The sequence below is a fragment of the Passer domesticus genome, chromosome 4 (assembly GCF_036417665.1).
Source record: "Passer domesticus isolate bPasDom1 chromosome 4, bPasDom1.hap1, whole genome shotgun sequence".
NCBI lineage: Eukaryota > Metazoa > Chordata > Aves > Passeriformes > Passeridae > Passer > Passer domesticus.
Genome location: NC_087477.1, coordinates 67,420,856 through 67,448,779, shown reverse-complemented (window position 1 = coordinate 67,448,779; position 27,924 = coordinate 67,420,856). Strand labels below are relative to the sequence as shown.

General features: G+C 35.4%; 1 protein-coding gene across 13 annotated transcripts in view; it reads left to right on the top strand.

Moving 5' to 3' along the window:
- SLIT2 (slit guidance ligand 2) overlaps positions 1-27,924 on the top strand; it is a 256,464-nt gene that overhangs the window by 202,417 nt on the left and 26,123 nt on the right. For 10 of the 13 annotated variants that reach the window (XM_064418540.1, XM_064418528.1, XM_064418530.1 and 7 more), the window contains 12 exons: positions 1,011-1,154; positions 2,342-2,508; positions 3,273-3,405; positions 8,217-8,285; positions 10,233-10,304; positions 10,527-10,598; positions 12,622-12,693; positions 15,169-15,332; positions 20,406-20,530; positions 20,659-20,756; positions 22,156-22,295; positions 26,125-26,151. In XM_064418540.1, coding sequence (XP_064274610.1) covers positions 1,011-1,154; positions 2,342-2,508; positions 3,273-3,405; positions 8,217-8,285; positions 10,233-10,304; positions 10,527-10,598; positions 12,622-12,693; positions 15,169-15,332; positions 20,406-20,530; positions 20,659-20,756; positions 22,156-22,295; positions 26,125-26,151 — 1,283 coding nt within the window. The remainder of the gene's footprint in view (positions 1-1,010; positions 1,155-2,341; positions 2,509-3,272; positions 3,406-8,216; positions 8,286-10,232; positions 10,305-10,526; positions 10,599-12,621; positions 12,694-15,168; positions 15,333-20,405; positions 20,531-20,658; positions 20,757-22,155; positions 22,296-26,124; positions 26,152-27,924) is intronic. The other 3 variants (XM_064418533.1, XM_064418531.1, XM_064418536.1) reach the window with 1 other exon arrangement.

Here is a 27,924-nt window from a genome sequence, read left to right as displayed (position 1 = left end):
AAATTGTTCTGGTGTGTATTGAAATGTGGGAAATTATTCTCTCCTAAGTAATTTTTTTGTCATTTTAACAGTGAAGGCAAGATTAAAAGCACTATAGCTTGAACTCATTTCATTCTTTCCATGAAGTAGTTTAGTTTTTTCCACTCAAAAAAGATGTTTATACAATTTACAGCATCTTGGCCTGCTTCAGAGAGCCTGTCCTTCTGATCTGCAGACCAGAGCCAAGATTAAATAGTATTTGGGATTTCAGCTGTCCAGAGACATTAGGTATTTTAAATAAATCACATCTACAATTTCTAACCTTGCAGTTAAAGCTGCTAAATTTGTTTAAAGCAGCTTGTCCTAGACAAGAGCAAGGGGTGAAATTACCATCTTTTGGTGGACAGAGAGGAGAACAACAGACTTCAAAGCTCTTAACTTTTATAGAAATTTGAGAGATTTTAGAATAGCTTAGGATTCTGAAATTTATGCTGTCTTAGAGTCATGCTGAGGAGGAATGCTGATTTCATTTGAATGAACTGCTTTTGAATGCAGTAGAAGTGGTTTCTAGAATTTGTCCTAAGAAAAATGAAGTGAAAGGGACCTCAAGAGGAGATAAACTGGTACAAGCCTCTACTCTATATAAATAGCAGTTCTGGAGTTGTCATCCTTCAAAACATGAAGAGAGGGTTGCTGTGTTTTTTTGATTTGGGGAATTTCAATTAGTTTTGTTTATTTTAAATTAAAAATTCATCATTACTGCTGCTGGTATTGAAAGAAAAAGAAAAAACCTGAACACTTAGGGGAAAAGTGGAGCAGGTTACGCAAAGAGGTTGTTGTGTGGTCTCATCTGGAGGTACTCAGAAGCCATCTGGACACAATCCTGAGTAACTCTCTAGGGAAAAGCTCTAGGGAACCCTGCTTGAGCAGGGTTGCACCAGATGATCTCCAAGTGGTCCTTTCCAACCTTACCCATTCTGCCCTGGTCCCTGCTCAGGCTAAGCTGAAAAATGCTGATCCTTCTTTCTCAGGATGCTGAGGAGCAACAGGGTGAGCTGTGTGGGAAATGACAGCTTCACAGGGCTGAGCTCTGTCCGCCTGCTCTCGCTGTATGACAACCAGATCACCACCGTGGCACCCGGCTCCTTCGACACGCTGCATTCGCTCTCTACGCTGTAAGTCACGCTCGTCTTTCACCGTAACCACATCCACATCTCTGACCTTTGGGGGCATTTCCCTTAGAACTTTGATGTGTGATTTCACAGCACTTAGTAAAGTTCAGTGATAAAAGCATCTCAAAACTGCCTTGGGAAATTCTGTTTTGAGAAATTCTGTTTTCTGGACCATCTTGGGCACATGAAGAGTATGTTTTCATGATGCTCTTTGATCCAGCACTAGACTGGTTTCCAGAAGTGTCTAAGAATGCAGGAAAAATATCCTGCTCACACCCCTCGTGGAAGCCCACTTATCTAAACCAGGGTAGAAATCCACATTTTGGGTCGGCAGAACACAATCACAGCTGGCTAGATTACCATCTTCTCTGTCTTCCTGCCCCATGCCACCCAATTCCTAGCTTAAATTGCCTTGGCCTGTTGAGAATCTTAATTCATATGTGTTTTATAAGGAAGCTCCAGTCTCATTTTCAATAAAAAGAAGCATCCTTTTTTTAAATTTAATTTTAATTAAAAATTTTAATTTTAATTTAAATGCCATGTAATTTAAGGGAATTTAAAAGAGTAAGCAAAGGTGCCACCAGTTTCATGAAGAAGTGCTGGTTGTAGGTAGCATCATTCAGGAAAATACTTAATCCTCCTTTTACAAGACAAGTGACACTTTGCACCCAGTTGCTAATTTTGCGTATTAAGGATGACATGTTTATAAATAATGGAATTGTCGATATGTTTGTGCTGAAATAAGGAGATGCCAAAAGTAGTGAGGCTTTTAGAAGTAAATTCATTTTTGTAACTGGCATGTAATCAGCTTAGCTGTCACTTCAGAACAGAAATTTATTCTCTGGAGCAAATAAAAGATGGAAATCTTGAGATGATAAATTAATGGAATGCCTGTTGTCAGGTTACAGCTAATAATGTAAAGTAATCAGCCTCCATCTCTATATGGAATTACTGCATTATTGGTATAGAGTGGCTTGACATTAAGTCAGGTCTTGGACAGTTTTAAATTATTTCTAAACAAGTTGTATCAAGATTTACCACACAGAGCCTATATTATACCTTCCACCTATGGTTTACACACAGTATTCTTTGAAGAACAGTGTTTAAGGTAAGTTTTTTTGAAAATAGAAGTAGAATCCTTAGGAAGAAAGGATGGTGTCATCTCAGATAAACTTTCCTGTGATTTTCAGAAACCTCTTGGCCAATCCCTTCAACTGCAACTGCCATCTTGCATGGCTTGGAGACTGGCTAAGGAAGAAACGCATTGTGACGGGGAACCCTCGCTGCCAAAAACCCTACTTCCTCAAAGAGATTCCAATCCAGGATGTGGCAATTCAGGATTTTACATGTGATGATGGTAAGGAAATTAATTTTTGAAACTTTTATAATTTCAACTTTCATATAGATAGCTGCATGAATCCCATAGATCCCAAAGTATTGCACTTTAAAGGCCTTCTTGCTCAGTTTCTATGTTAGTTTAAAAATTTTCCGCCTAATTTTGGATGATCGGCAAGCATGGGCTGTTGTATATATGGCTTCAAAAGTTTTTCTTGCCTATCTTCAGTACTGTAATTAATAATTTAGAAATAGTATAAAAAAATTGATCAATTGTCATTGTACAGATGAGAATATTTTCAAACACCAGTGTTTGAAACAAGCACACTTTCAGATTACTTGATCAAATAACATGACATGTTATAGCTTGTGGCTTCATTAACTCTTAATTAAAAGAAATGCTGCTATCTTGCACCTCTCACACATACTTCCATTTACTGCATTACTGGTTTGTCAATTTTCAAGGCTGTATCTTTTTTCTTAAAGAGACTGTTTTTAATACATTTTATTATCTTTCATTAAAGGATTTATTCTTTCTTTAATGATTTTTTCATATAATAGCATTCTTACCTAGTAAAACAGCATTGTACTAAGTGAAGCATCACCTGAAATATAAATTCTTGGAATGATGATTTACATCGATGATGTAATTTTTTTTGCTTACCTTGAGATAATGTAATGCTGAAATATCATGTTGGCTTGAAGAAAATCCTGATGGGCTATTATTGCTAATACTGAAGAGACATTTATTAGCAATGCTAGCATCTGTTTGTTTTTATTAACCAGGAAATGATGACAATAGCTGTTCTCCCCTGGCCCGCTGCCCTGCAGAATGTACTTGTCTGGACACAGTAGTTCGCTGCAGCAACAAAGGTCTAAAAGCTTTGCCTAAAGGCATCCCAAAAGATGTGACTGAACTGTAAGTGGCCTGCTTTTTTTCACTTTTATGAAAATTAATGTCAGATTTTTATTGTCAGTGCTAAGAATGAGGGGAAAAGAAAATGAAGAATTGAATTTAGTAGATGAGTTGAAATTTGTTAATCCACTGCTTAGAAAGTCTTTCACATTATCTTGAGAAAACAGAGGTTAAGGTTGAATTAGCAATGCTTTGTAAGTCCCAAACCACTCTTAAGAACTATCTGTTACTGAAAAGCTTTAAAAATATATGTGTATAAAATCGTAATCACTCTCAGATTTTATATCCCCAGCACTGAACCATTGTATTACTGTGTGGATATCATGTTACAATGGGTTAAATTAAGGGCAACAGTGAATCTGATTAATTACTGATCATTGGTTAGAAAGGAATGAAGTTATGAAGTTAAATTACATGAAAAAGCAAAAACAAAACAATAATATGAATGTGTTTTCATAACGAACATGTTTTTTATACCTCTAAATCAATATTTTTTACCTCTAAATCAAGCACCTTAATTCTCTAAATCAATGACCTTCATCTGTGTTGAGGATTTAAAATACCTGGACAATGGCTTTATGGTACTAAGGGAGTGAACTAGGAAAGCTGCTCTCCTGGATTTGTTGCCTGTCTAATAAGAGAGTCTTGTGAGTAAAAGTGGCATCTGGTGCCTGTCTTGGCCACAGTGGTCATAAAATCTCTGTCAGCAAGAGGAAAAGTGCCAGTAAAACTTTAACTCTGAATATGAGGAGAGCAGAATTCAGGCTGCTCAGGGAGCTAGTAAGATGTCCATGGGAAATGCTTTGGAAGGTACTGAGGTGCATCAGTGCTGGTCACTTTTTAAGTACCACCTGTTAGGAGCTAAAGAGCAAGCAATTAGAAAATGTCAGAAGCCAAGCAGGTGAGGCAGAAGGCCAGCTCAGCTAAGCAAGGATCTTCTGGAGCTAAGGCAAAAATAAAAAATGTACATCCAGTGGGTTACATGGGAGGAATACAGAGGTGCTGTTCATCACTGTTGGAAGAAAATTGGCCCAATCAGAGCTGAAGCTGGCCAGTACTGCTGGGGACAATAGAAAGAGCTTTTAAAAATATCTCTAATAGCAAAAGGCAACCAAGAAATAACACTGGTCCATTTTTCAATGAATATAGTCACCTCACAAGCAGGGACATAGACAAAGCAGAGATGTTTAATGTTTTCTTCACTTAGATCTTCAGTACCAGTTATCAGCTCTGAGGGTCTCAATGCCCTGAGCTGGAGGGCTGTGACTGTGAGAATGATTAACACCCAGCCAATCCCAAACTTCCACAGGATTTGCTGCTTCTTTTGGCTTACTCTAAGTCTATGGGGCCTGATGAAATTCATCCAAAAATACTCAAAGAGATGGGTGATGCCATTCCAAGACCTCTCTCAATGATTTCTGTCTGTTCTGTAATCTAGAGAGGTCCTAGTCAACTGGAAGCTAGCAAATGTTCCAGTTTTTGAGGAGGGCAAGGGGTTTCACCCTGGTTACTAAACACCAGTCACTTTCACTTCAGTAAAATTATGGCAAAGAAAGGTTCTTCTTCAGAGGGTGGTCAGACACTGGAGCAGGCTCCCCAGGGAAGTGGTCACAGCACCAAGACTACCAGAATCCAATAAATATTTGGACAATGCTCTCAGGCACATGGTGTTACTCTAGGGGCTGTCCTGAGCAGGGCCATGAGTTGGACTCTGTCCTGAGGTGCATTAGGGATAAGTGTAACCAGCAGATCAAAGGAAGTGATCCTCCTTCGCTGTTCAACACTTGTGAGGCCACTTCCAGCGTATTTTGCTCAATTCTGGTCTCTACAGTTCAAGAAAGACAAGGAGTTACTGGAGAGGGTCCAGTGGAGGCAAAAAAGGTGATCAGGGGCTGAGAATCTCTCCTCAGGTGAGGAGGGACTGTGGGAGGTGGGTCTGATTAGCCTGGAGAACACTGAGATGGGATCCCATCAATACACAGAAATATCTCAAAGGCTGGTGTCAACAGGATGGTGCCCAGAAACAAGACAAAGACTAGCGGCCATAAACTAAGCCACACAAAGCTGCACCTCAACATGAGGAAGAACTTTACATTGAGGATGTCAGAGCACTGGAAAAGGGTGCCCAGGAAGGTTGTGGAGTCTTCTACGCAGACATTCAAAATCCACCTGGATGTGTTCCTATGTGACCTGCTGTAGGTAACCCTGCCTTGTCAGGGGCTGGGACTGGATGATCTCCAGAGGTCCCTTGTAATGATTCTGTCATCCTTCCAACTCAGGATATTCTACGATGCAGATATTATGATAGTTTTGTGATACTGCAAAAAATACTGGTTTTAATAGAATGTCTTCTTTTTCACATAGGCAGTTTTATAAAATCTGGACTATTTTATCAACCTATTGAAACATTTTTTTCTATGAGAAAAATTCTTAAGATTGCATTTTATGAAAGATACTCTTTGCATATGCAGGTGGACAGTAACATAGACATAAAAAAGAGCTTGCTATCTTAGGTATTGTTTGAAGATATTAACTGATTAAGCTGCTCATAAGACCATAAGAGCAAACTTTTATGCTATGAAAGGGAAAATATGAACCTAAAAATTGAGATATTAGTTTGTTTTGATTCTTGATCAAATAGGTCACAATATTGAAAGAAATAGAAATGGTTTACAGGAAGAAAAATGTCGGTTTGTGTTACATATGGCAGGTATTTAATAATGTTTCATAATGGCTGGTTAATGTAGTGCTTTTCCAGAAAACATCATAACTATGTTTCATAAGTAACTAAAAAATTTTACTGTTTTACGGTTTGGTATTATATAGAAGATTCTGAGATGCCCACATTAGTCTGGTGCTTAGTAGCATCTAAAAGTATTTAGCCATTGATAAATTGAAATTATTAAGACCTTAAATTAGCACACAGTTATATAAACCTGTATTACATTATGTTTTCAGTTTGGTTGTTTATTTTTTTTTTTCCCATCAAAGTGAAGATGACTTTCTTGAACACAATCTGGTATAAATACAGTTTGGCAATATAAGGTCATCAATGCAACGTAAAGCAAAGCAGCTAAAGAGAGATACTTTTGGAATGCAAATGGACCCCTGTGACTGAAAATTCATTTGTTTCCAATTTTATATGCTTTAGTGTCTAAGCATGCAATTCAGCATATTTTTCAAAAGAATAATGGAGGTGGTTCCTGTTAACCGTTGCACACTGATTGATTCTTCTTGCTTATTATCATGCATGGCTCTTCTAAGACATACTCCTCATGTGTTTTATAAAATATCTCAATTGTTGCTTCATTTGAACAAGAAGGAATTTTTGTCAGGCAAGTGGATACTTGTAGTATTTTGTTTCTAATGAAGCTTAGTAATATAACCTAATATATCTGTTGATAAAAGAATGTCCTCAGAATACTTACTTCTTCAGAAATTTTAAAAGTTGGGGTTTTTAAAAATAATTACATAAACCCATGCTCTATTCACCACCATTACTGTAGTGTAAGTATAAAGTTTGTCAAGACACATTTTGGATTTGGCAAGCAGCCCTAGAAAGTCATAGTCCAAAGGAAATAAGAGGAAGAAAGAAAGACTGCCTTTTGATTAAATGAAGATAGGTTTTTGTGCCGTTTAACTGTGTTTCAGCTTATCCATTTAGTCAAGACTGAAGTTTCCAAAGATGCTACGGCATACGTAAAGATATTAAGCTCAAAATAAAACTAAAAATGTCTCTGTTAAAGACTGCTCTTAGCTCAGGCATGTTACAAGTATTTGGATGGCAAAAATGTCTTCTTAGTATAGGGATAATGAGGGTGTAGTTTCCACTTGGGTTCCAGGAAACATAAGTAATACCACCATCAGCAAAGTCATTTTCCCCAGCTGAGAAGCAAAGACCTTTAATCTTCTTACCACTATGTGCTTCATTTCAAACCATCAGGTAAATTCAGCACTTCTTACAATCTCTAAACTACTTGCCCTGGTTACATGGAGAACCCCTCCACTTGTACTTTGTTATGTCTGGCTGCACACTGGAAGCTTTTCAGGCAAGGCTTGTTACCTTCCTCTGCCTGTAACGCCGGTGCCAGCGCAGTTTGATAGCTCAGAGCCCATTAACTCTAAGGATGAGAGGGTCTCTTCCTGAGAATTATGAGCATGGGAGAAGAGTGAGCAATATAAAACAGGAGCTGTGAACCTACTGAGAGGGGGAAAAAAATCTAACTTTTCTAGTGAAGGGTAATTGATTACTGTCTTCAGTCACTAAGATACTTCACAGGAATAGGACTGTAGCATGGTATACTGATGTATCATAAAATTTACAGGGATAAATTAAGAAAGGTGACCTGAACCACAGGCATGACAAATGAGTGTGCTGTTACAGTTAAAACCAGACCTTGTTTTTTGTAGTGTAAAGGACTACCTGTGCAATGCCAGAGTCTGGTTTTTTTCATGATAGCTAAAGGTCCACACTTAATGTAATTTGCAGAAGTCAGAGGTACCCTTCCTCTGTAGGTATGTGGGAAATGGAGATGATAAAGACCTCATTTTGCAGAGTCATTTTGAAATAATAGAAACTATAATGCAAGAGATATTTTTATTGTGTTACTTCATACAGTAACATTTGGATCTTAAGCTACAAATCTTCAGTTTTATCTCTAAAAACCAAAATTTGTAAGCAAGTTTTCTTATAAAATGGAAGAGTATGCATTCATTTGCTATTAACTTTACTGTTGGATTCTGAGAATAGTGGATGAAGATGCTCCTATTTTAATGAAATACATAATGCTCTTTGTTTTATTTTTCTGATTTAGTTATTTGGATGGAAATCAGTTTACCCTTGTTCCAAAAGAGCTTTCCAACTACAAGCATTTGACACTCATGTAAGTAGTTTAAAGCAATGTTCTCTACTGGAAGTAAAAGCAAAATAAAATACCTTACTCAATTATATCTGAATTTTTTTTTAAGAAAAAGCCTGTAAAATGTATCATATCTTTCAGAAAATACCCAACCATTTTTTAAAAGTGAGTATATTTTGTTCTACTCATCATGTCCTACATATGATATACTCAATCACCTTTTGTGAGCACGGGTATTTTATTCCAGTGATTACATCACAAAATAACAAAGCAAAAATTATAGTTGACCTCAAAAGAGACATAAGGTCTTTTAAAGTCAGGGTAATTGTTTCTCCCACAGTATATGGTTTTCATGACCCAAGGAGAGAGCATGTCTAAAATGCCTTGCTGCCTATTGCCTATCACTATGTGATTTTAGGCAAAACACTAGTTGCTTTAAAATTTATTACCTCTACCTCATGGATGGCTTGAATATGATTTCTGTACCTTTTAAGTGTACAGTGAGGAAAAACAAGAAGACTGTAGATGTAAATGACTGTAATCCCAGCTGAATTCCATGGCCTTTGTTAGGACTGTAAAAATTTGTACCAGCTGAGGCTGAACTGTGTTACATTCTGAAAGAAGTTTGTGGTTTCATTGTAATCAGAATGAAAAGTGGAGGGGAGTAACAGAATCCCTTAAATTTCATTTTTCACTTGGTTTAGCACAATTCAAAAACAAGAACTTGATTTCCTTAATTTACCTCATGTTAGACAAAAGAAGTCACAGTCACAAATTTTTTAAAACCCATACTTTCAAAACTTTTTGGATTTTTCAAACAATATCAGGGAAAAAAAAAAACAAACCTTGCAATATTTTCAAGTCTATCCTGTGTAGAACTTTTAGGAAATCTTTGTGAATAATTTAGGGAAGTTGTGAATTGATGAATGGTAAATAGAATGCAAATGAGTATCAATAGTCTCCCTTTATGAGATCTGCAGGGCTCATTATTTTAAAGTTTTCTGTACATTTAGTCCTACTACTGTTATGTAGTTGAGAATGTTCCTCAGCTGTGTTTGGAAAAAGAAACCACTGTACATAATCCTGTGGTTAAAAAAAGAATTACATGCAAGTCTCCTGAGTTCCAGATTAACAAAGAAAGTTGTTTATTTTTATCTTTTTCTTTCTCTTTTGGATGTATTTCTCTGTTATAGTTGCCTATTATGTTTATTATGAGTAGGTAATCTTTAATGCTTTCATGAAAATTTCAAGTGGGGAAATAAGTATATTGCATAGCTATTCAACAGTGCTCTTAATATATCAAGGTTCCCTCAAAAAACAAGGGCAGTATTTCACCACAAAATACATGAAACAATACTGAAATAGCCAACATAAAATGAGAAATAAAGCACAATATGAGAATAAAAGACAGTATTCACATTTAATGCAGCATCTTTGAAGCTACCAGCATACAACTACATCTTCCATCATAATTGTGTTTAAGATTTTATTCATTAGAATTTTGAACAAAGACATGAGGGCTTTTACTGTAAATCTAAGTTCTTTATAATAATAGCTCTGGGCTTTGATGTCTTCATCACATAAGTGTTAAGTAGAGTATTAAATGATATTTACTTAGGTGTCATTAGGGACATGACTAGAATGACTTCCACTTTAAAACATTACTTTCATTTCTGTGCTTGAGTTCATGAAGGATTGCATTATTAACTTGGTAGCATGATGAACATTGCTATTGTATTAGAATGCATTGCGCTGCTTTTTCATCTGTGTTGAAATGGAAATGCTTTTGATTCATCAAGCTAAACACTTGCTGGGCTTGTATATGGCATGTGAAAATAAAAACGTGCTGCTTTAAATATTTATATCAATGATAATACTACTTCTACTAATGAAAATGTGTCTGTTTAACTTACAGTGTTTTGGGACTGGGGCAATCATTTTAAGGTCTGAATTTCTGAATTTATTTTTTAGAGATTTAAGTAACAACAGAATCAGCACTCTTTCTAATCAGAGCTTCAGCAACATGACTCAGCTGCTCACCTTGTAAGTTTAAACATGTAACAGTGACTCTTTGGAAGCATTGCAGTGGGTTTTTTGTCTTGGAAAGAATGGGTGTTTAGTTGATATTAAAACTTGCTTGGTTTGGAGGCTGTAAAATAACTTGTTTCCTAACTACCTGTGTATGCAAAAGCTGATTTTGGTCATGCTCTGCATAGTTTACTGAATAACTGATTCACTTGCTGACAGCATTTTTTATATTTTCAGAATTCTTAGTTACAACCGCCTAAGATGTATTCCTGCACGGACTTTTGATGGGTTGAAATCACTTAGGTTGTTGTAAGTATTATTTTTTTAATCATTGCTATTTTCCATCATTTTTATTTGTGTACAGAAGATAGCAGAACCATAGGAAGTTAGTAGATTATAAAACCTATCAAATATTTCAGAAGTGATAATTATGTCGCCTTAAAAATTTAAGATATGCACCTTTTAGTTTTCTAATTTTTAATGGCAGCTGTATTTCTTTTTTGTGTGTTATGTTCATCCTTGTTATAAGCATTAAAGTCTAGCAAAAATGCCATATGAGTAAATTCCTTCAATGTATATTGCATTTTGAATATTTTTATTCCAACAGTAAATTTCTTTGTCTTGTTTTATTTAATGTAGGAATATTTCCAAAGCCATGGTGTCATGATTAAGTATTGAAAATCAATAACTTTACTTTTTAGATGCAAGAAAACTTTACATTTTACCACTAGGAAAAACATGGTTGACAGGGCACAAAAATGTACACAGGAAAATAAAGAACAGTCAGCCTCATTTACAGTTTCAGTTTGTCATTAAGAAGAAAGCCTACAAAAATTCCTTTCCAAAAGTCCACAGCAGAACATGTAATTTTTGCCTCCATATGGGTCATTTATAACCATTTAAGTCTTGGTTGGACTAAATACCTAAAGCATGGCATTATTTAAGTGTGCTTTCATACCTTCAGTTATTCAATAACAATATGGATAATTTCAAGAACTGTAATTCTGTGTTTGTTAGATATTCATGTAAACAAATTAATTTATAGAAAAGGAGAGGTACTTTTCACAGAAACACAGGATGAGCTGTGTTGAAAGGAACCCACAAGGACCATTGGGTCCAGCTTCTGGCCCTGCACAGCATCATTGCCAAGAGTCACACCATGTGCCTGAGAGCATTGCCCAAATACTTCTTGAGCTCCATCAGACTTGGTGCTGCCACCCCAGGGGAGCCTGTTCCAGTGCCCAGCCACCTTCTGGTGGTTGGGTGAAGAATCTTTTCCTAATATCCAACCTAAACCTCCCCTAACTCAGCTTCAGTCCCTTGGGTGCTGTCACTGGTCCCCAGAGAGAAGAGATCAGTGCCTGCCCCTTCTCTTCACTTCATGAGGAAGTTCTGGGCTGCAATGAGGTCTCCCCTCAGTCTCCTCCAGGTGAACAGACCAAGTGACCTCAGCCCCTGTTCATACAGCTCTTTGAAGGCCCTTCACACCACCATTCATCGTCTTTGGACATTCTGTATTAGCTTCCCATCTTTCTTATATTGTGGCACCCAAAATTGCAATATTCAAGGTAAGGCTGCCCCAGCTCAGAGCAGAGCAGGACAATCCCCTCCCTTGCCCAGCTGGCCATGCTGTGCCTGATGCCCCCAGACAGGGCTGGCCCTCCTGGCTGCCAGGGCACTGCTGGCTCATGTTCAGCTTTCCACTGACCAGGATGCCCAGGTGCCTTTCCTGGCACTGCTTTCCAGCATCTCATTCCTCAGGTTGAACCTACATCCAGGATCACTCCATTCCAGGTGCAGAATCCAGCACCTGCCCTTGTTGAACATCATGTGGTTGGTGAAACCAACAGGTTTTCTACAAAAGAAATATCACTATTCCCAGTAGTGATGTTTAATGAAGTCTTTCATTTTATATCTCTACTGTCAGATTTGGACAAAAGGATTAAAAAGATCATATGAACATAATTATTGCAAATTTCAGGGAGATGCTGAAAAAATCAGAAAATCTTTTGCTATCTGACACCTCTAAATCAAATTGTTACTTTGCATAACTGTGCCGACTTTTATCAACTTTTATTTTTCAATTTTAAAATAATTACAGTGTTTTTATCTCTTATGAAAACCCAGACTGAAAAAAAAAATCAAATGACAAGTAGGCTGCCAGTAAGAGTTTACAAAATAAAAAAAGAAACCATGAACAGCTAGAAGCACTGAGGAGCTAGAAGAAACAAATATGTGAAAAGCTGAAAACTGTTGAAAGAAGATGAAATTTGCCTAGTTAGCCTGATGATTTTCTATGCATTGATATTACTGTGTTTCTTTTCTCTTTAAGGTCTTTACATGGCAATGATATTTCTGTTGTTCCTGAAGGAGCCTTTAATGATCTTTCAGCATTGTCACACCTGTGAGTATTCAGCTGGTATACTGTTTTTTGGGGTTTTTTTGTTATGCTTAGCCAATTTCATAGAGCCAAACAAAGACATAATGCAAAGAAGTTCTCTGGAAGAAGCTCGTGCTTGTGTAGAGGCTGGTCACTGGCCAGAGAGCTGGCAGCAGCTCAGCAGAACAATCCTGGGCCTGCTGCTTGGGCTGCAAGTTGAGCTTGTCTGCCCTGTGTCCTTATGGCAATGGAGGCTAAAGACACTCTGGGCTAAATCTGAAAGTGAGCAGCCAGGGGATTGAGGATACTGATCACTCCTTACTGCCTGGCCCTCCTAGGGCCACACCTGGGCTATGAGTCCACTTTCTCCAGTACAAAGCAGATGTTTATGAACTAGAGCAAATTCAGCAGAGGGGCAAGCAGGGTTGGGAGGTGGCTAGATTGAATGAGCTGTAAGGAGAAGCTATGGGAACTGTAGCTTATCCAGCCTGAAGAAAGGGATGCCAAGGAGAGACCTAAAACTCTTCAAGCCTCTAAGGATTACAGCAATGATGGAGACTCAGAGGTGCACAGTGAAGAATGAGAGTAAAGCATCAAAACCTGCAACATGGGAAATGCAATTGAACATAATGAAAAATTCTTCACTGTGAGGATGTTTCAGCCAGGTTGCCCAAAGAGAAGCAGGAGAATCTCCATCCCTGGAGATTTTCAGAGCTCAGTTGGAAACAGCCCTGAGCAGCCCTGACTGCCAAGGTATCCCTGCTTTGTGCAGGAGGTGAGAATGGATGAAAATTATTCTATGATTCTCTGTCAGCATCTCGTTGACACTAAACACATCATATCTGATTTCAGAACATAATTTGAGGCAATAGTTTTCAGGTTTTTAATTTTCATTGGGAAGCTAAATTAGAACAAGGTACCTTCTGCAAACCTCATGGTGTTTTTGGACAATTAAAACTTTGAGGAGTATGTTGACTATTGCCTTTAGATATATCTGGGGGCTTAAGTTTCTGAACAGCAACAGTTGTTAAAAACTTAATTATCTGTTTCTCATTCAGTATTGGCCATTTATATTTAGGTCTCAGAAATTTCATACTGATTAACCTTTCAGTATAAATAATTGATAATTCATTCAAATGCTACTATTTAACCAATTTATCTGCATGAAATATCAGTAAAACTTGGATAGAATTGATTGTTACTGGTACTCTTTTTTTAATGGGGGCCAGTTATCCTTGTTAATGTTTTGATTTTAGCAGAACAATTGTGTTAGTTCAGGCTGACATCCACTTTTGAAAATACAGAATGGACAAATTCTAGGTGTTTCTGCTTGCATTGGAATTTCCCTTGTTACTAAGTCTCCTTTTTTAACTGCTTTGACTTAAGCCTGACTGATAAATATGTATATTTTCTTGAGTACAGCTTGAATGCATTAAAAAGTTAATATGAGAGGGCTTTCTGCTCAGTGGGGCAGAAAAGAGTGTTTTGGCTCTGGTAGTTCCTGCTGCTTTTGCTTGCCAAAGATTTTCTTGTATCTCTAGAAGACCCACTGATTCAAAGCTGTGGAAAGTATTGAAACATCTGGAGAAGGAGGATGTTCTAATACAGCCATCTGATAGTGCTTGCACATGTTTATCTGTTAAAGGTCCATGATTACTTTATTTGTTGAAACGAACATGAGTACATCTTCACAGAACAGCACAAGGCTTCAATCCTCCAAATTAACTGCATGTCTCATTGTTTTCAGAGTTTTAAGAGTATTTTCAGTTTATAGCAGAGAAAATAAACACTTAAAAATCTGTTACAGAAATTAATTGTGAAGATCTCTAGCTATTTTTTTTTTAATTAAAGAAAATCACAAGGATCATTATTTTAAGAAATGGATTTGTTTTCATAATGAAGCAATTCTTATGTAACTACCACAAAGCCAGGATAATGTGGTCTTATTGACTTATGCAGCAGAAAACTCTTACAGAATTCTGCACATATTTGTGAGTTCAGTGAGACAGCTCCAAAGAGGAAATAATTAAATCCAATTTGAAAGCTTAGAAACAGATGGTTTGTACCAGCCTGAGAGCCATAAACTGAAAAGGAGAAATATCAGGGCAGAATTCTGCGGAATTTTCTTGACTGCTTCAGGAGAAATACTTTATTCTTGTTATCTTGTTAAATTGCTCAGGATCAGTTTCACTCTGCTGATGCATCTGATCTTCACCATTACAAACCAACAGTAACAGAGCTAGTTGGTATTAGCTCACCAAAGTTCACATATAGTTCTGTTAAGAATATCTACGTTTCTGGACTATGTTTCTACTAAAACTATAACTTCTTGATCTAGAACCCAAATCCAAACACTTTGTGCTGTGACAGGCATTTTTATCGTGGAAGAGCGGGTTTGTGTTTTGAATAGTTTTTGCCAACCCATTTTCTGGCTTCTTTTTTTAAAAAGCAGCCATTTAAAACTTGATTCCCTTTTTTATTTGTCTTTTTTTTCCATAGGGCTATTGGCGCAAATCCTCTTTATTGTGATTGTAATATGCAGTGGCTATCTGACTGGGTAAAATCAGAATACAAAGAACCTGGTATTGCACGTTGTGCTGGTCCTGGTGAAATGGCAGATAAACTTCTTCTTACAACTCCTTCTAAGAAATTTACTTGCCAAGGTACTGTTGTTGTTTTTTTTTTTCTCTTTGAAGTGTCAATTCTTAATTTTTACAAATAGTTGAGCTGTGAATTACGAGTCTTTTGTACTCAAAATATATTAACTTAACTCAGCCTTTTCACTTTTACTCATATTTAAGGATATAGGCATTGGTTCCATTCAGGAAATGTATTTATTTTAAAGATTCTAATTCCTATGTCTTTTAAAATAAATAGAGAAAAAGGTCTTTGGACTTGCAGTACAGTATTCCTCATGATGTACATAATACATCAAAGAACAGGATGTACACAGGTATTTTGTACTGCCTCAGTCATGAATAGAGTTTAAACATTTTTCAACATTTTTCCTGCAAGGTATTCACCATAAAAACTGTAAATACATCAGTAATCTTTGCAATCTGCTATTAAATGTATAATATGTCTCTGTTATTTCAGAAGAAAGCACAAACCAAACCAAGATAAATGTAGATAAAGGAATGTGATAACCACTGCAGAGGTCTTGATCTGAAATGTTGTTAAATGGGCAGTGTGTCAGGGCATTTAACTCCATGTTGGTACCAGTGTTGCTGGCATCACAACTTATATTATTGTCTGTTAATTCCTAGGTTATTTTTCTGAACTGTGCTATTACTTTTTAGAAAAGTACCCATTTGCTTACATCAGCAAGGCTTTGGTTTATTTACTGTTAAAATCTTTCTCTATTCCACTGATTTATCCCTTCTAAAATATTTTGAAAACAGAGAAAGCTTGTACTGTGATTTCATTTTTTGTGGTCCTGATTTAAAAACATTGAAACTCTAATTTTAAAAAAGTGTTCTTATATTTGTAAGCCGTTACTAAGCTCATTGTGATTTCTGAGGCATCAGATGAATATGAACTTTTGTCTTGTAGAAGAAACTTAATCTCGGTGTCTAGGTAATCTTGAAGCTGTTTTGACTTATTCATTTTTTAAAGTATCTTCAAAGGTGAACTTTATCCCTTTGTCATTTTGTTCTTAAAAAAGCAAAGCAGTGGGACTTTGTCAGAGTTTGTCTTATCCAAAGTTTTCTTTACTGAATATTTAATCTATTCAGTCTCAGTCTCTTTAGACTTCCTGACAAAAAAAAACTTTTCTTTTCTTTTTTTTTTTTTTTAATATAATTACCACTGGAATCCATCTTGTTACTTGTGATGCCAGTGAGGTTTTTTCCCTCTGAAATCCCTCTTGAAGCAGTACATCTCTGAGGTCATGACAGTGTTCATTGCATATGACACTCATCTGTTGCAAAGTCTCTTAGCCTCATTTTAGATAGGACATTTGCTGGCCAATCTGATCATTTTCTTTACCAGTATCCACTGAACAGTATTGCAGATATGCTTTTATTGCATCTGTGGTAGGGATACAAGTGAAGGAATATTTGTGTGGATATGAAGAACCTGTTTCATTATTTTCCAGCTTTCTCAGTTTTACAAACTGTACCACATCTATCTGCAATCATTGTTATATTTCTGTCAGACAATCCAGAAATTACATCTTATTCCCTCTTGCCCATCAGAAAAGATCCTTTATATAATTGTGCAGGGTAAGAGCTGTGTATTTGTTTCACTTCCAAGAGTGGAGATCTGGTGTTATGGATACCTTTAAAAGAAAATAATTTTCCTGCCACTGTCCTATGAAGGTGATCATAATTACAGATTGCAAATCAGCAGCTTTTCAATGACATGATTGCCCTGTAAGGCATGTTGAGTCTGTTGCTCAAAGATAAGTAATTTTATCTTTTGCTTAAAAGTGAACTGCTGAATAATAGAAATTAGGAAGATGCTATGTTCCTATTAGAACCAAAATTTTTGCCTATGAATAAAAGGGCTGTTTTCAGAATATCTGTTGCTGGTCTGCTACTGTATATGTATATTCCTGTATATGTACAGGAAGAGTAATGTGTAATTCCCTCTTATCACTGTCTGTGGATTCAATTGATAATGAATTGGGTGCTTGAATTTTACCTACATAGTGAATAGCTCCCAGTTAAAATGGCATTTTACAATGAAGTCTCGTCTCAGTCATAAAGCTTAACAAAATCACTTTACCTTACTCTAATTTTATGAATTCTTTTACTGCAGGAATCATCCATTAATATTTTCTTCTTCCAATTATTTTTCTACATTTTTGGGTGTTTTTTTCTTTCCTTTTTTTAATGTGGCCTCTAACAGCTTCTCAATGTTTTACCTCTTTATCATCCTTGCCCTGCTTCTAGAGATTCCAGGGCCTTGTGGTTTTCTGATACCAGGTAAGGTTATAAGTAGATCTGGAATGGGTGATCTGCTTAAGAACAGACCTTCTGACCTTCCTTTTGTGTACCTCAAGCAGAATTCTTTCCTAAGACATGCATGTACTGTTTGTTTTCCCCTGTGATGAATTTACAGATAATTATTCATGATATTCATAATTTAGTATATTGTATGAATTTTTTTATTTCGAAAGTCTGGGTTTAAAATCTGCGTTATCTAAATGAAATTATTACTTCCATTGCATTGTACTAAAATTGGTGATTTCATTAACAGTGTAAATACTATTTTAGAGGCCATATGCAAGAGAGAAGTCAAAAAATGTCAGAGCTCAAAGTTTTTTTTTGAAACAGGTCTTTTAGAAGCTGATTTGAGACAGTTTGTGTCATGTTTTTTCTTAAAACTTCTTAGCTACGTGTATATAACTATGTCAATAAAATACTGTTTGTTTTTCTCAGTTTACAAAAGAATTTTTTTCCTCAGGGCTTATTCAAGAAAATAGATGTCCACAATTTGAAAAACTAAACTAACCAAAAGGTTATAAAAGAAATTCTTTTTTGTGTACAAGTCTTTTAACACATGCAAGCAGGAAGAATAAAGGAATAGTATAGTGAAAATGAAAATAAGTTCCAAAACTACCTTTATGGTTTTTTTTATCTTTTAACTGAAGAATAATAAATCAAAATATTAATTTATATTGGATACTACATATATATTCATTAGAAATAAATAAAGTACGAAATTCAATAATGTTGCTTACTCCTTGTTGAGACGTAGGTTCTCATCTGTCTCTTTTGGAAGTGAAATTTAGTTTGTTATTTCATTTGGGAACAGAAGCTTAGTTACTGAATGTTTTTTTAATTTGTGCCAATTAATTAGCATTTATTGCATGAAAAGTAAAAAGAGGATGTAATATTCTGAATAAATAGAAGGAAGGATTGACTCCCAGGCTACAGCAAGTATTACAAATATTTGTGTATGTGCCTCTTTCATTTATTTTTTTTCACAGAACCTCTTAATATACACAATAATCAGCAATAGTACAGAGTACAATCAGGACTTTCTAGATGTTGATTCTATGATGTTTTTTTCAACTTTTCAACCTCTCCTATGTGCTGATCTAACAGATACTTTGACCAGGTGTAGATTTCTCTTTCAAAATAATGCAATGAAGAGGAAAAAAAAATTAATGGTCCTTACAGATTATGGCTTTGGCAGTAAGCACCTCATCACACATTACCATGTTCTGCTTGCAAGCTGTGACACAGAAGGATACCAGCAACTGCAGATTGGAAAAAAAAAAAATTAAAAGGTCACCCATTCTTTGTCTAAGACTCCCTAATGGATCCTTACAATCACATGTCTTCCTTCCAGGCCAGCTCCTTTACAATTATTGTGAGATAATTTGCAAAGAAAAATAAGAAAGTTAAGCAATCTAAGTTTAAAAGTAGAATAAAGCCCTATGTCTAAGCAAAGCCCTTTTAGCTTTGAAAACTCTGCAGTTTGGCTCATTTTGTGTAAAACCTGTTACAGAGCAATCAGGCATTTGCTGCAGTAGGCCCCAGGAGTTGGGGATTTTTTTTCCCTTTAGAAGAAATCAGTTTGTTCCTTCAAAGGTGCAGTTCATCTGTGGATAACTGCAGCTTTTTTTTAGTAGGGGAAATCTGAATCAAACTGAAGGCACTATTGTCATCAGGCCATAGAGCTGGTTATAGAGAATGTATCTTCATTCTTTTAATAGACATTTGACCAAGTCCCCCATTTTTTCTTCTAGTAATCAAACTTCACAATTATGAAAATTAGTCATTGTTCATACACAGGTGTTTTCTAACTTTTAACAAGTAACCAGTGATTTCTTCAGTTGTTTGACAAAAAACAAACAAACAAACAAAAAAGGTTCCTAACTTGAAAATTCACCATGGAATGGCTGTAAAACCGGGAAACTACAGAGAAAAAAAAAAAAAAAAGAAAAAAAAAAACTAAACTAAACTAAAATATATCTGTATAACAGAGATAAGATTTGTGTAAATCAAAGCTGAAGTTTGGGTACTAAAACTTAGGGTTTTGTCAATTTCCATTTCTGATTTCTTTCATTATAATCACTAATAGAAGAAGCTAGACTGCAAGCATGAATTGCACTCTTCACTTGCACATAGGTTCGAGGCAGAGTCTACGTGATTTGTGGGCTCAACCAACACAGTAATGCACAGAACTGTAGCTGACCCATAAGGAATACACAGTATAGAGCTGTTTATGGTGAGATAGCCTGGACAATGCAATTTACATTACAGTTTGTGGATGTTCAAGGAATTTACAGTAATTTTACCATTTCATTTTGCCATCTATGTGATCCTGCAGATGAAAAAATATGTTACAATAAAAATCCATTTAAAGAAGTATTCTCAGTAACATCATCATGGGAAGGATTGAAAACTGTGATAGCCTACTTTCTCACTGGCAATTCCTACTCCATAACAAAACAAAAGCTGAAATTGTGTTCTTGATTTTGTTAATACAAAGGCAAGGTAGTTATCATGGATCAGAACTCTACAGCTTTCAGAGGATAGGAATACAGGAATCACTTTGATGTCAGCTCCTTAACAAAAAATAAAAAGTGGTACTTAAACCAAAAATCCAATCCCATATTTATCGCATCAAAATAATGAAGGACAACTCAGCATTTCATTAACATAGAAACACCATAAAGTCTAAAATATATATTTGAAAATTTAAAACAACATGTCAGGTAGATCCTGTCCAATGTAAACTAATAGTTGTTTGTTTCTGACTTTCCAATTTGTATTTTTAAGGGCCTGTGGATGTTAATATTCTTGCAAAGTGTAATCCCTGTTTGTCAAATCCATGTAAAAATGATGGAACCTGCAATAATGATCCAGTTGACTTCTACAGATGCACGTGCCCATATGGTTTCAAGGTAGGTACTACATGAAGAGGAAAAAAGCTCAATGAAATGTAAGCTCATCCTTAAGAACCTTTAAGTATTCTTTCTTCCACTGGTGTGTGTATTTTCTTCTTACGTTATAATTGTTTTTCCCTGTGTAGGGTCAAGACTGTGATATTCCCATTCATGCTTGCATTAGTAACCCGTGCCAGCATGGTGGAACTTGTCATTTGAAAGAAGGAGAAAAAGATGGTTTCTGGTAGGTTTTTTAATTGTAATAACAGGATGGAAAACTACTGAGATTTTTATGTAGAGTAATGGGTTTAATCATTAGGTGTGCTGGTAAGAGCACCACAAAGGCAGATTTTAGCACTTTGGATGTTTTCAGAACATGTTGCCATCCTTGGAAAGCTTCTAGAGCTTTGAATCTGTTAGAAACAATAACAAATGACTGTGATTTGTTGAGGCATATCAGGTCAAGACAGCATAGTATTGACTCCATTATGTTAATTAATAGCTAGCTAGATCCCTGCTGAAAAAATCTCATAATTCATCTGTTGTTGTGTGTATTACTTCAACAGACAGCATGTAAATGATAAAATGCAAATCCCAGTGAAACAGAAAATTAATGATTCATTTGAAACTCACTATGCCAGCAGATAAACATGCTGTGAGCATTTTTAATCTTGAGTTATTTAATCACACAGTACAATTACTCCAGATGTACTTCATGAATTATGAAATAAAGTTCTTAGCATTCTTATGTGAGATTATTAGTCATTTAATAATCTACACCTCAAGCTTGTTAGAAATGACACTTCACAAAGATACAATTCATTATCCTGCAATTCGTTATGACATTATTCTTACTTTTAATCCAAATTCTGCCCAAGGATTAAATGGTCTTCTATTAAAAAATAAGTGTATACATCTTAATACTATGCCTCAAGAATTTAAATTGACATAGTCATGCCTCAGAATTTGATCTTTTTCATTTATTTGTTTGAACAGTACATATTTTGAAAATCAAAGCAATCTCGTAGTGAAAGCTTCAGAAATTATAGGTAGTGCAAATTACATGAAAATGTATGTGTAGTCATGTTTGAGTGACTTCTACATTTACTATCTATTTTGATGTATTTGTTTTGCAGAAACATGATTAAAAGCAAAAAAATAAATTACTGCTTTGTAGAAATTATGCAGGCTTTGTTTTTTTATATTAATGCATGTACATTAAAGAGAGTTTTATATTGGTGCATTTAACTGAATGATTGTGGAAAACTACTATTACATACTAATTGCCGATTCCACAATATTTTCTATGCATTTAACCTTAAAAAACCAACTGTATCACTTTCCATAAGAAATATAATCTTACAGTGTAAATGAAGGATGCTTTTCAAAAGCAATGCTCAATTATTGAATTTATCAGGCTCCTTAAACTAATGACTAAGATATGGCTTTAGAAGCATTTTTCTGTAATTTAAAATACAAAAACTACTTTGGGATTGTTTGACAAAAAAGGCTCTTTACATTATATCAATCATGTTCTGTTGTGGAATATTATAATTCTAATGTAATTCTATTAACTACAGAACTCTTGGTCTGGACTCCTCGCCTAAAATGTCCATGTGGTTATTTGCTTTTCTGTATTGCAGGTGCACTTGTGCAGACGGATTTGAAGGTGAAAACTGTGAAGTAAATGTTGATGACTGTGAAGACAATGACTGTGAAAACAATTCCACTTGTGTGGATGGAATTAATAACTATACTTGCCTTTGTCCACCTGAATATACAGGTAGGAGTATAAGAGAAAGCACATGTAATTCAAGAATTCCTGGCAGAAGAGTAATGTTTTCCACTTCGAAGGTATATTAGTAGTTACTCTACAACTGACTTAATAGCAGGAGTCACTCAGTATTTTTCTCCTGTATGATTTGTAGTCAAAACTAGATTTAATGTCCACTCATTAATTCCTTTTTATAGTTTTGAAATTACAGCATTTTTGTAATTAAAAGGTCCTTCAAAACGTGCCACTCCTTAGTGTTTGCCTAGACACCTCAGCAGAGGACTTCTGTAGCTATAGAAATCTGAAAAATATTCTGCTTTTGTCCTTAATCCTCATTTTACTATGAAGAATTTGTCTGTGCCATTGGGGAACTGTATTTGGCACCCCTGGATGCTGTCCTGTACTCCACTAGAAATATTAATACCGAGTGTGATGCTTCCTGCACAGAACAAAAAGACAAGTGTCTTTTGTTTCTGTCAGTTGGCAGGCAAGCCAAAGCATATCCTTCTCTTTGTGACAGAGGATCTCGTGCTTGCTGTCATGGTCTCTGTGGGAATGGAGGATAGTTGGAACAGCAGCATGGAGAAAGTAGGATCTATTGTTTGCACTGATATTTTTTATAGCACTTCTAACTAGACAGATCTATTTTCTGTCATATAGTTGACCTCTAGAAGAACATAGAGTTTAAATTCATTATTATTTGAAATACACAAAAATGAAATGTAAGATCCACCATAATTTGGGAATTAATTCTACTCAGTCATCCTATTTTTTCACTTCAATCAATCAAAGTTGAGCCCTGGGAATCTGTAAGGAAAGGTAAATGCATGAATTAATCTCATTTATTGAAAACCCAGCTAAGTCCTTTCTCATCCAAAATGTTTCCATCTCTAGTTCTACAGACTGCTGGATTGCTCCCCTGGTTTAGGGTATTCAAATTTAAAGTCAGTATTTAAATAGTGGGAATGCACAAGGAGTGAAGATGTTAAAACACAAGTTTAAGAAATACAAATTCATAATCTAATAGAGGTATTCCTCCAGTACTTATTCTGGGTAAATGTTTGGTGGAAATTCCCCTGTGCAGGGTAAGCTACAATATGTAAAGCAATAAAAAAGCCAAAAACCTGTTTAACAATACGTGGATGATCCATATGTGGAAGGACAGACATAATCTTCTCGTAAGAAAAAAAACTGTTTTGCCAAGTACCAATACCTTTATGCCTGAGTGCAATTGTCAGTTCAAGCCTTGGAAAGGAATAACAGGTAGCAGCTTCAGTAAGTAGAAACAGCAGTTCTCCTACAGTTAATATTTCAGGAATATGTGAGTCAAGTTCAGCTCCCCTGGGATCGGTTGCTATCTCCTTTAAGAATGGGATCAGGCATTCTCTTGTGTAGGCTGGAAGAATGCAAAGCACAGTCACATCCATCCAGGATTGCTCTTCAGTGGCTTCATGCTTAGAGGTTTCATATACCTATTACAGAGGAGATAGTTCACTTGCAAGTGCATTCATCCGCTGCAGCTTTGCAGGTGGTTTTAGCTGTGTTGCTCATTTCTACATTTTCAACCTTACTTCGTGTGCCTTTAACTGTTCGAGTCTGGTAGTTGGATTCTCAGGATGCCATGGGAAGGACTTTTTATTAAATATCCATAAAGTGGATACAAAGGATTGTCTATTTGTCCTAGCCTAAAACTTTGATTAAGTGTTCCTGTTGCATTTTTGTAGTGTTGTAAATGAAATGTAAATTTTTAATTTACAGTTGAAATAAAAATTTAAGCATTTCTCTATATACCTCTATGGATAGAGAAAAAAGGAAAGAATAAACATTGATGAAATTTTTAATGTTTGTATTGCAGTTGTGCTTCTTTAGTCAAAATACAAGACAATGCATTTTTTAATTTGTTTCATATCTGTGCATAATTTTACCATAATCTTACAATGAGTTTTATAGATACAATGCCTGTTCATAATATCTATTGAAGTCAGTAAGGCACGTGAGTAGGTGAGAGTCTTCTCACCAGCTCTAAAAGAAATCAAAACAATCTATTTCTAATCAGTAAGTTTAAGCCTCCAGTTAAAAACTGTTGAGAATTTACAATAGCTCATCAGACTTTTCTCAGCACTTTTTTTTAAATGCTTTTCTTTTAAATGCATCACTAATTTTATAGAAATTGTAGCAAAAATTTAGGTTTTCCATTACACAAAGTACAGAATTGTACAATATACTGTCTATCATACAAAGCATATAAGAATAGGACACAATGTGTGAAATCTCAAGTGGTTTTTGAAATTAGTTATAAGGTGAAAATGTAAAACATTGACCTATCCAAGGGGTCCTTCTAGCTGGTCATCTACAGTCTTACATAATAGATAACCTTCAGTATTAAGAATTAGGCTGAAAGCAGTCTGGGCACAGCAGGATCTCAAAAGGGTCATGGTCAGAATATAATGTAATTGTACAGTTGTCTCAAGTGTGTATGAGGTATCAAATAATTTGTAGAACTTATATTTTTTCTCAGGCCTTTAACCTGAGTTGAAAGATACATAACAGAATCCCTGACAACAACATATACAGTAATTTTCATGGGGAACTTCGTAAACATTTTGATTTTGATATTTGTTCTAACAGGTTAAAATCAGATATGCATATTTCTAATGTCTGCTTTTTATGAAAGGATTTTTCAATGAATGAATTCATGTACTAGCTGGCCAAAAGTAGCTTAACAATCAGGAAAACAGGCTGTATATTCATATTCAGTATATACAAAGATTTTTAAATTCAGAGGTATTGATCTCTAGCTCAGAAAGTCCCTAAGCCTTAAGTGGGACAGTGTATATAGTAGGAATATATTACTGTAGGCTTGTCCTGTCCTCTTTTAATTAGGTTGACAATACTCTCAATTGTCCTTGTTCAACATGTCACAGCATATACTTACTCAACATGGAATTTCACAGCCCAGAATATTTTCCTGGGTGAATGATTACCTGTAAATATGCTTTGCATTTCAGCAGCACAGTAGAAGGAAGAAATCAGCTGAAACATGCTGGTATGAAATGTAAATAATTCTTCTGTAAATCCTTATTTTTATGTGGAGGGCTTTTCAGAATCCAAAATGAATGCAGAGAATTTTGCAGTGTAAAACGTAAAGTCTCTTTTTGACTTTCCTAACAATCCCTTGAAAATCAACACTTCTCAACTATTTTGTGTTGTCTTAAAAACAAGCAATTAGAAAGCTTATTGTGTTTTTGCATAAGAATCAGGAATCTGTTTTGCTCTGCCTCAGTTAAGTTTTACAGCAACCACCACACCACAGTCACAGGTGGAAAGACAAAGAATGGTATTTGCACTATAATATGAGCTTTCTTAAGATCCCAGACTGTAACTGTGACACAGCAGTAAGCAAATGGAATCAACAGACATTCAGGGTTTCAGATGGAACCTGGAGAAATAAAACATTTAAAATACCTCACTATGTCCTGCACTCTTTAATCTTGCTATTCTCTTAACATTACCATCTCCTTTATTTTAACCCCAGTCTAGTAAACTTCAGGTCATTTTATGTACGTTCTATAGATTACAGATAATCATTTCTCTTGCTCATTGTCGTCAGTCATTAGATCACAGAACTAAAACAGAAGTAAAACCTCTCTTACACCACTGATGGCATGTACTTCTTACCTTTCTGTTTGTTTTGTTCTGCTGGAGGTGAGACTTTGAAGCTTGCTTTGTTTGCTATATCAACCTCTCTGCTGCTATAGTTGTGCATTAGCTTAATGTGCTATGCTGTTGTATTACAATGTAAAAAGTCTCTTGTCTCTTCTGTCTTTGTCACTGCAAGCTGCTAATCTGAATGAAGTGGAAAAAGGTCAGTTGTCTTTTAAACCTATTTTCACTTACCTTGGTTTCTCACTTTCCTTTTCTTAAAGGTGCATGGATTTCAGTTATTACAAATGACCAAGTTGTATATAGATATAACTTAGAAAGCTCACTGCAAATCCTGAAATTAGGCACTTGGCTGTTGCTGTGAATACATGTCAACAGAAGGTTGTCAAAGGTGCAGATCACTGTGCAGGAGAACTTTAATACTGCATTCAATGTCTTTTTTTCAGATGTATTAAAACTTGTGCAGACATTGATATAGGACTGAAAAAAGGCTTACATTATTATGTTCTGAAATCCTTATTCTTCTCACCTTAAAGCCATGCCTTGGTCTCATGCTAATGTATTCTCTGTCTTACAGCACTGTTCTGCTTTAATCTTTTCAATAGATTGTGTTACTAGAAAATATGCTGGAGTATCAAATGGCAATCATCTTGCTCCTCATTTCTGTGGCTTCTTTTTTGCTGTAAATACTTTAAGAAACTGAAATGACCATATTAATCTGGCGCTATGGTAGAAAAAAGGCAATAGTGAAGAGATTTATGACACTAACTTCTGGTGTTTGATTTGTAATTTTTTTTTTTTAAGTTTCTACTTAGCACTTATCACACACTAAAGAGATAAACCATCTTCTATGCAAGCTGATCATATATATAATCTGAGACCTACCATAGTCAATATTATACTATAATACCATAATCAATGGCAGCATATTGATAAAGTTGCATATTTAGTTTTAAAAGCAAATGAATAATTTTGTGGTATACTTGCCATTAATTTGATAAATATATTTTCAGGTTTTGAAGCAATATTATATATAGTAATAAAAATATGTTCATTATCCATGAAATAACATGTTGAGCAAGACTGCAGTTATATAATCTATGTTGCTTAATAACATTTCTGTTGATTAATTTAGATATCTGATGAATAATTCCTACAACTTAAACTCATAATGTAAATTTTCTCTGCAACTGAGGCAGAGTATAAGACATTTTCAGAAAATTATTCCAGCCACAGGTTTTCCATGCTTAAATTGTCTTCCTATTACACATGTTGCTGTATTTGCATTTTATTACTACTTGTCTGGACAGCAAAAATAGCCTGCTGTTTTTCTTGTTTATTGTCAAGTGTGAACTGTAACATATTAAAATTACTGATTATAGAAAAAACAGACTCCTCACAAACAAATTATCAAACATCCAGGGGATGTGAACTAAGTTTGGCTCCAAGACTAAGCAGATATATGTGATACATGTTTCTATTAGCTTGCCAGCTGAACAGAGAAGTTATTCATAGCCTACAAGGTGCCTGGAGAATCAGCCAGTTTTGTCATGCAAGACATCTTTTGAATTGTGAAGTATTAGAGAGGAAAAAAGGGATAATTTCAAGCAATTATCTAAGTTTATGCAAGTCTTAGACACAGCCTTCTTGCCCCTGCAAGAAAGGCGTTACATTAGTACTTTGAATTCACTTGGTAATCAGATAAGTACCTTCCTGAAATTTAAGCATGCAAATAATGGAATGCAAATCATGTGATATCAAACTTGATAAAAAGTTCAATAATTCCATCAAATTAAATCATAATTCCATCAAATTAAATAAAATTCTCATAATCATAAATCAGAACTGCACATTACAGATTCTTAGAATAAAGAGTTGCATTTGTTATTCTTGCTTTTTATCACTCATAAAATTTTATATTTCATCTAGCTTAATAAACTTTAAATTACCATTCTATATTAAAAGCTGAAGTACT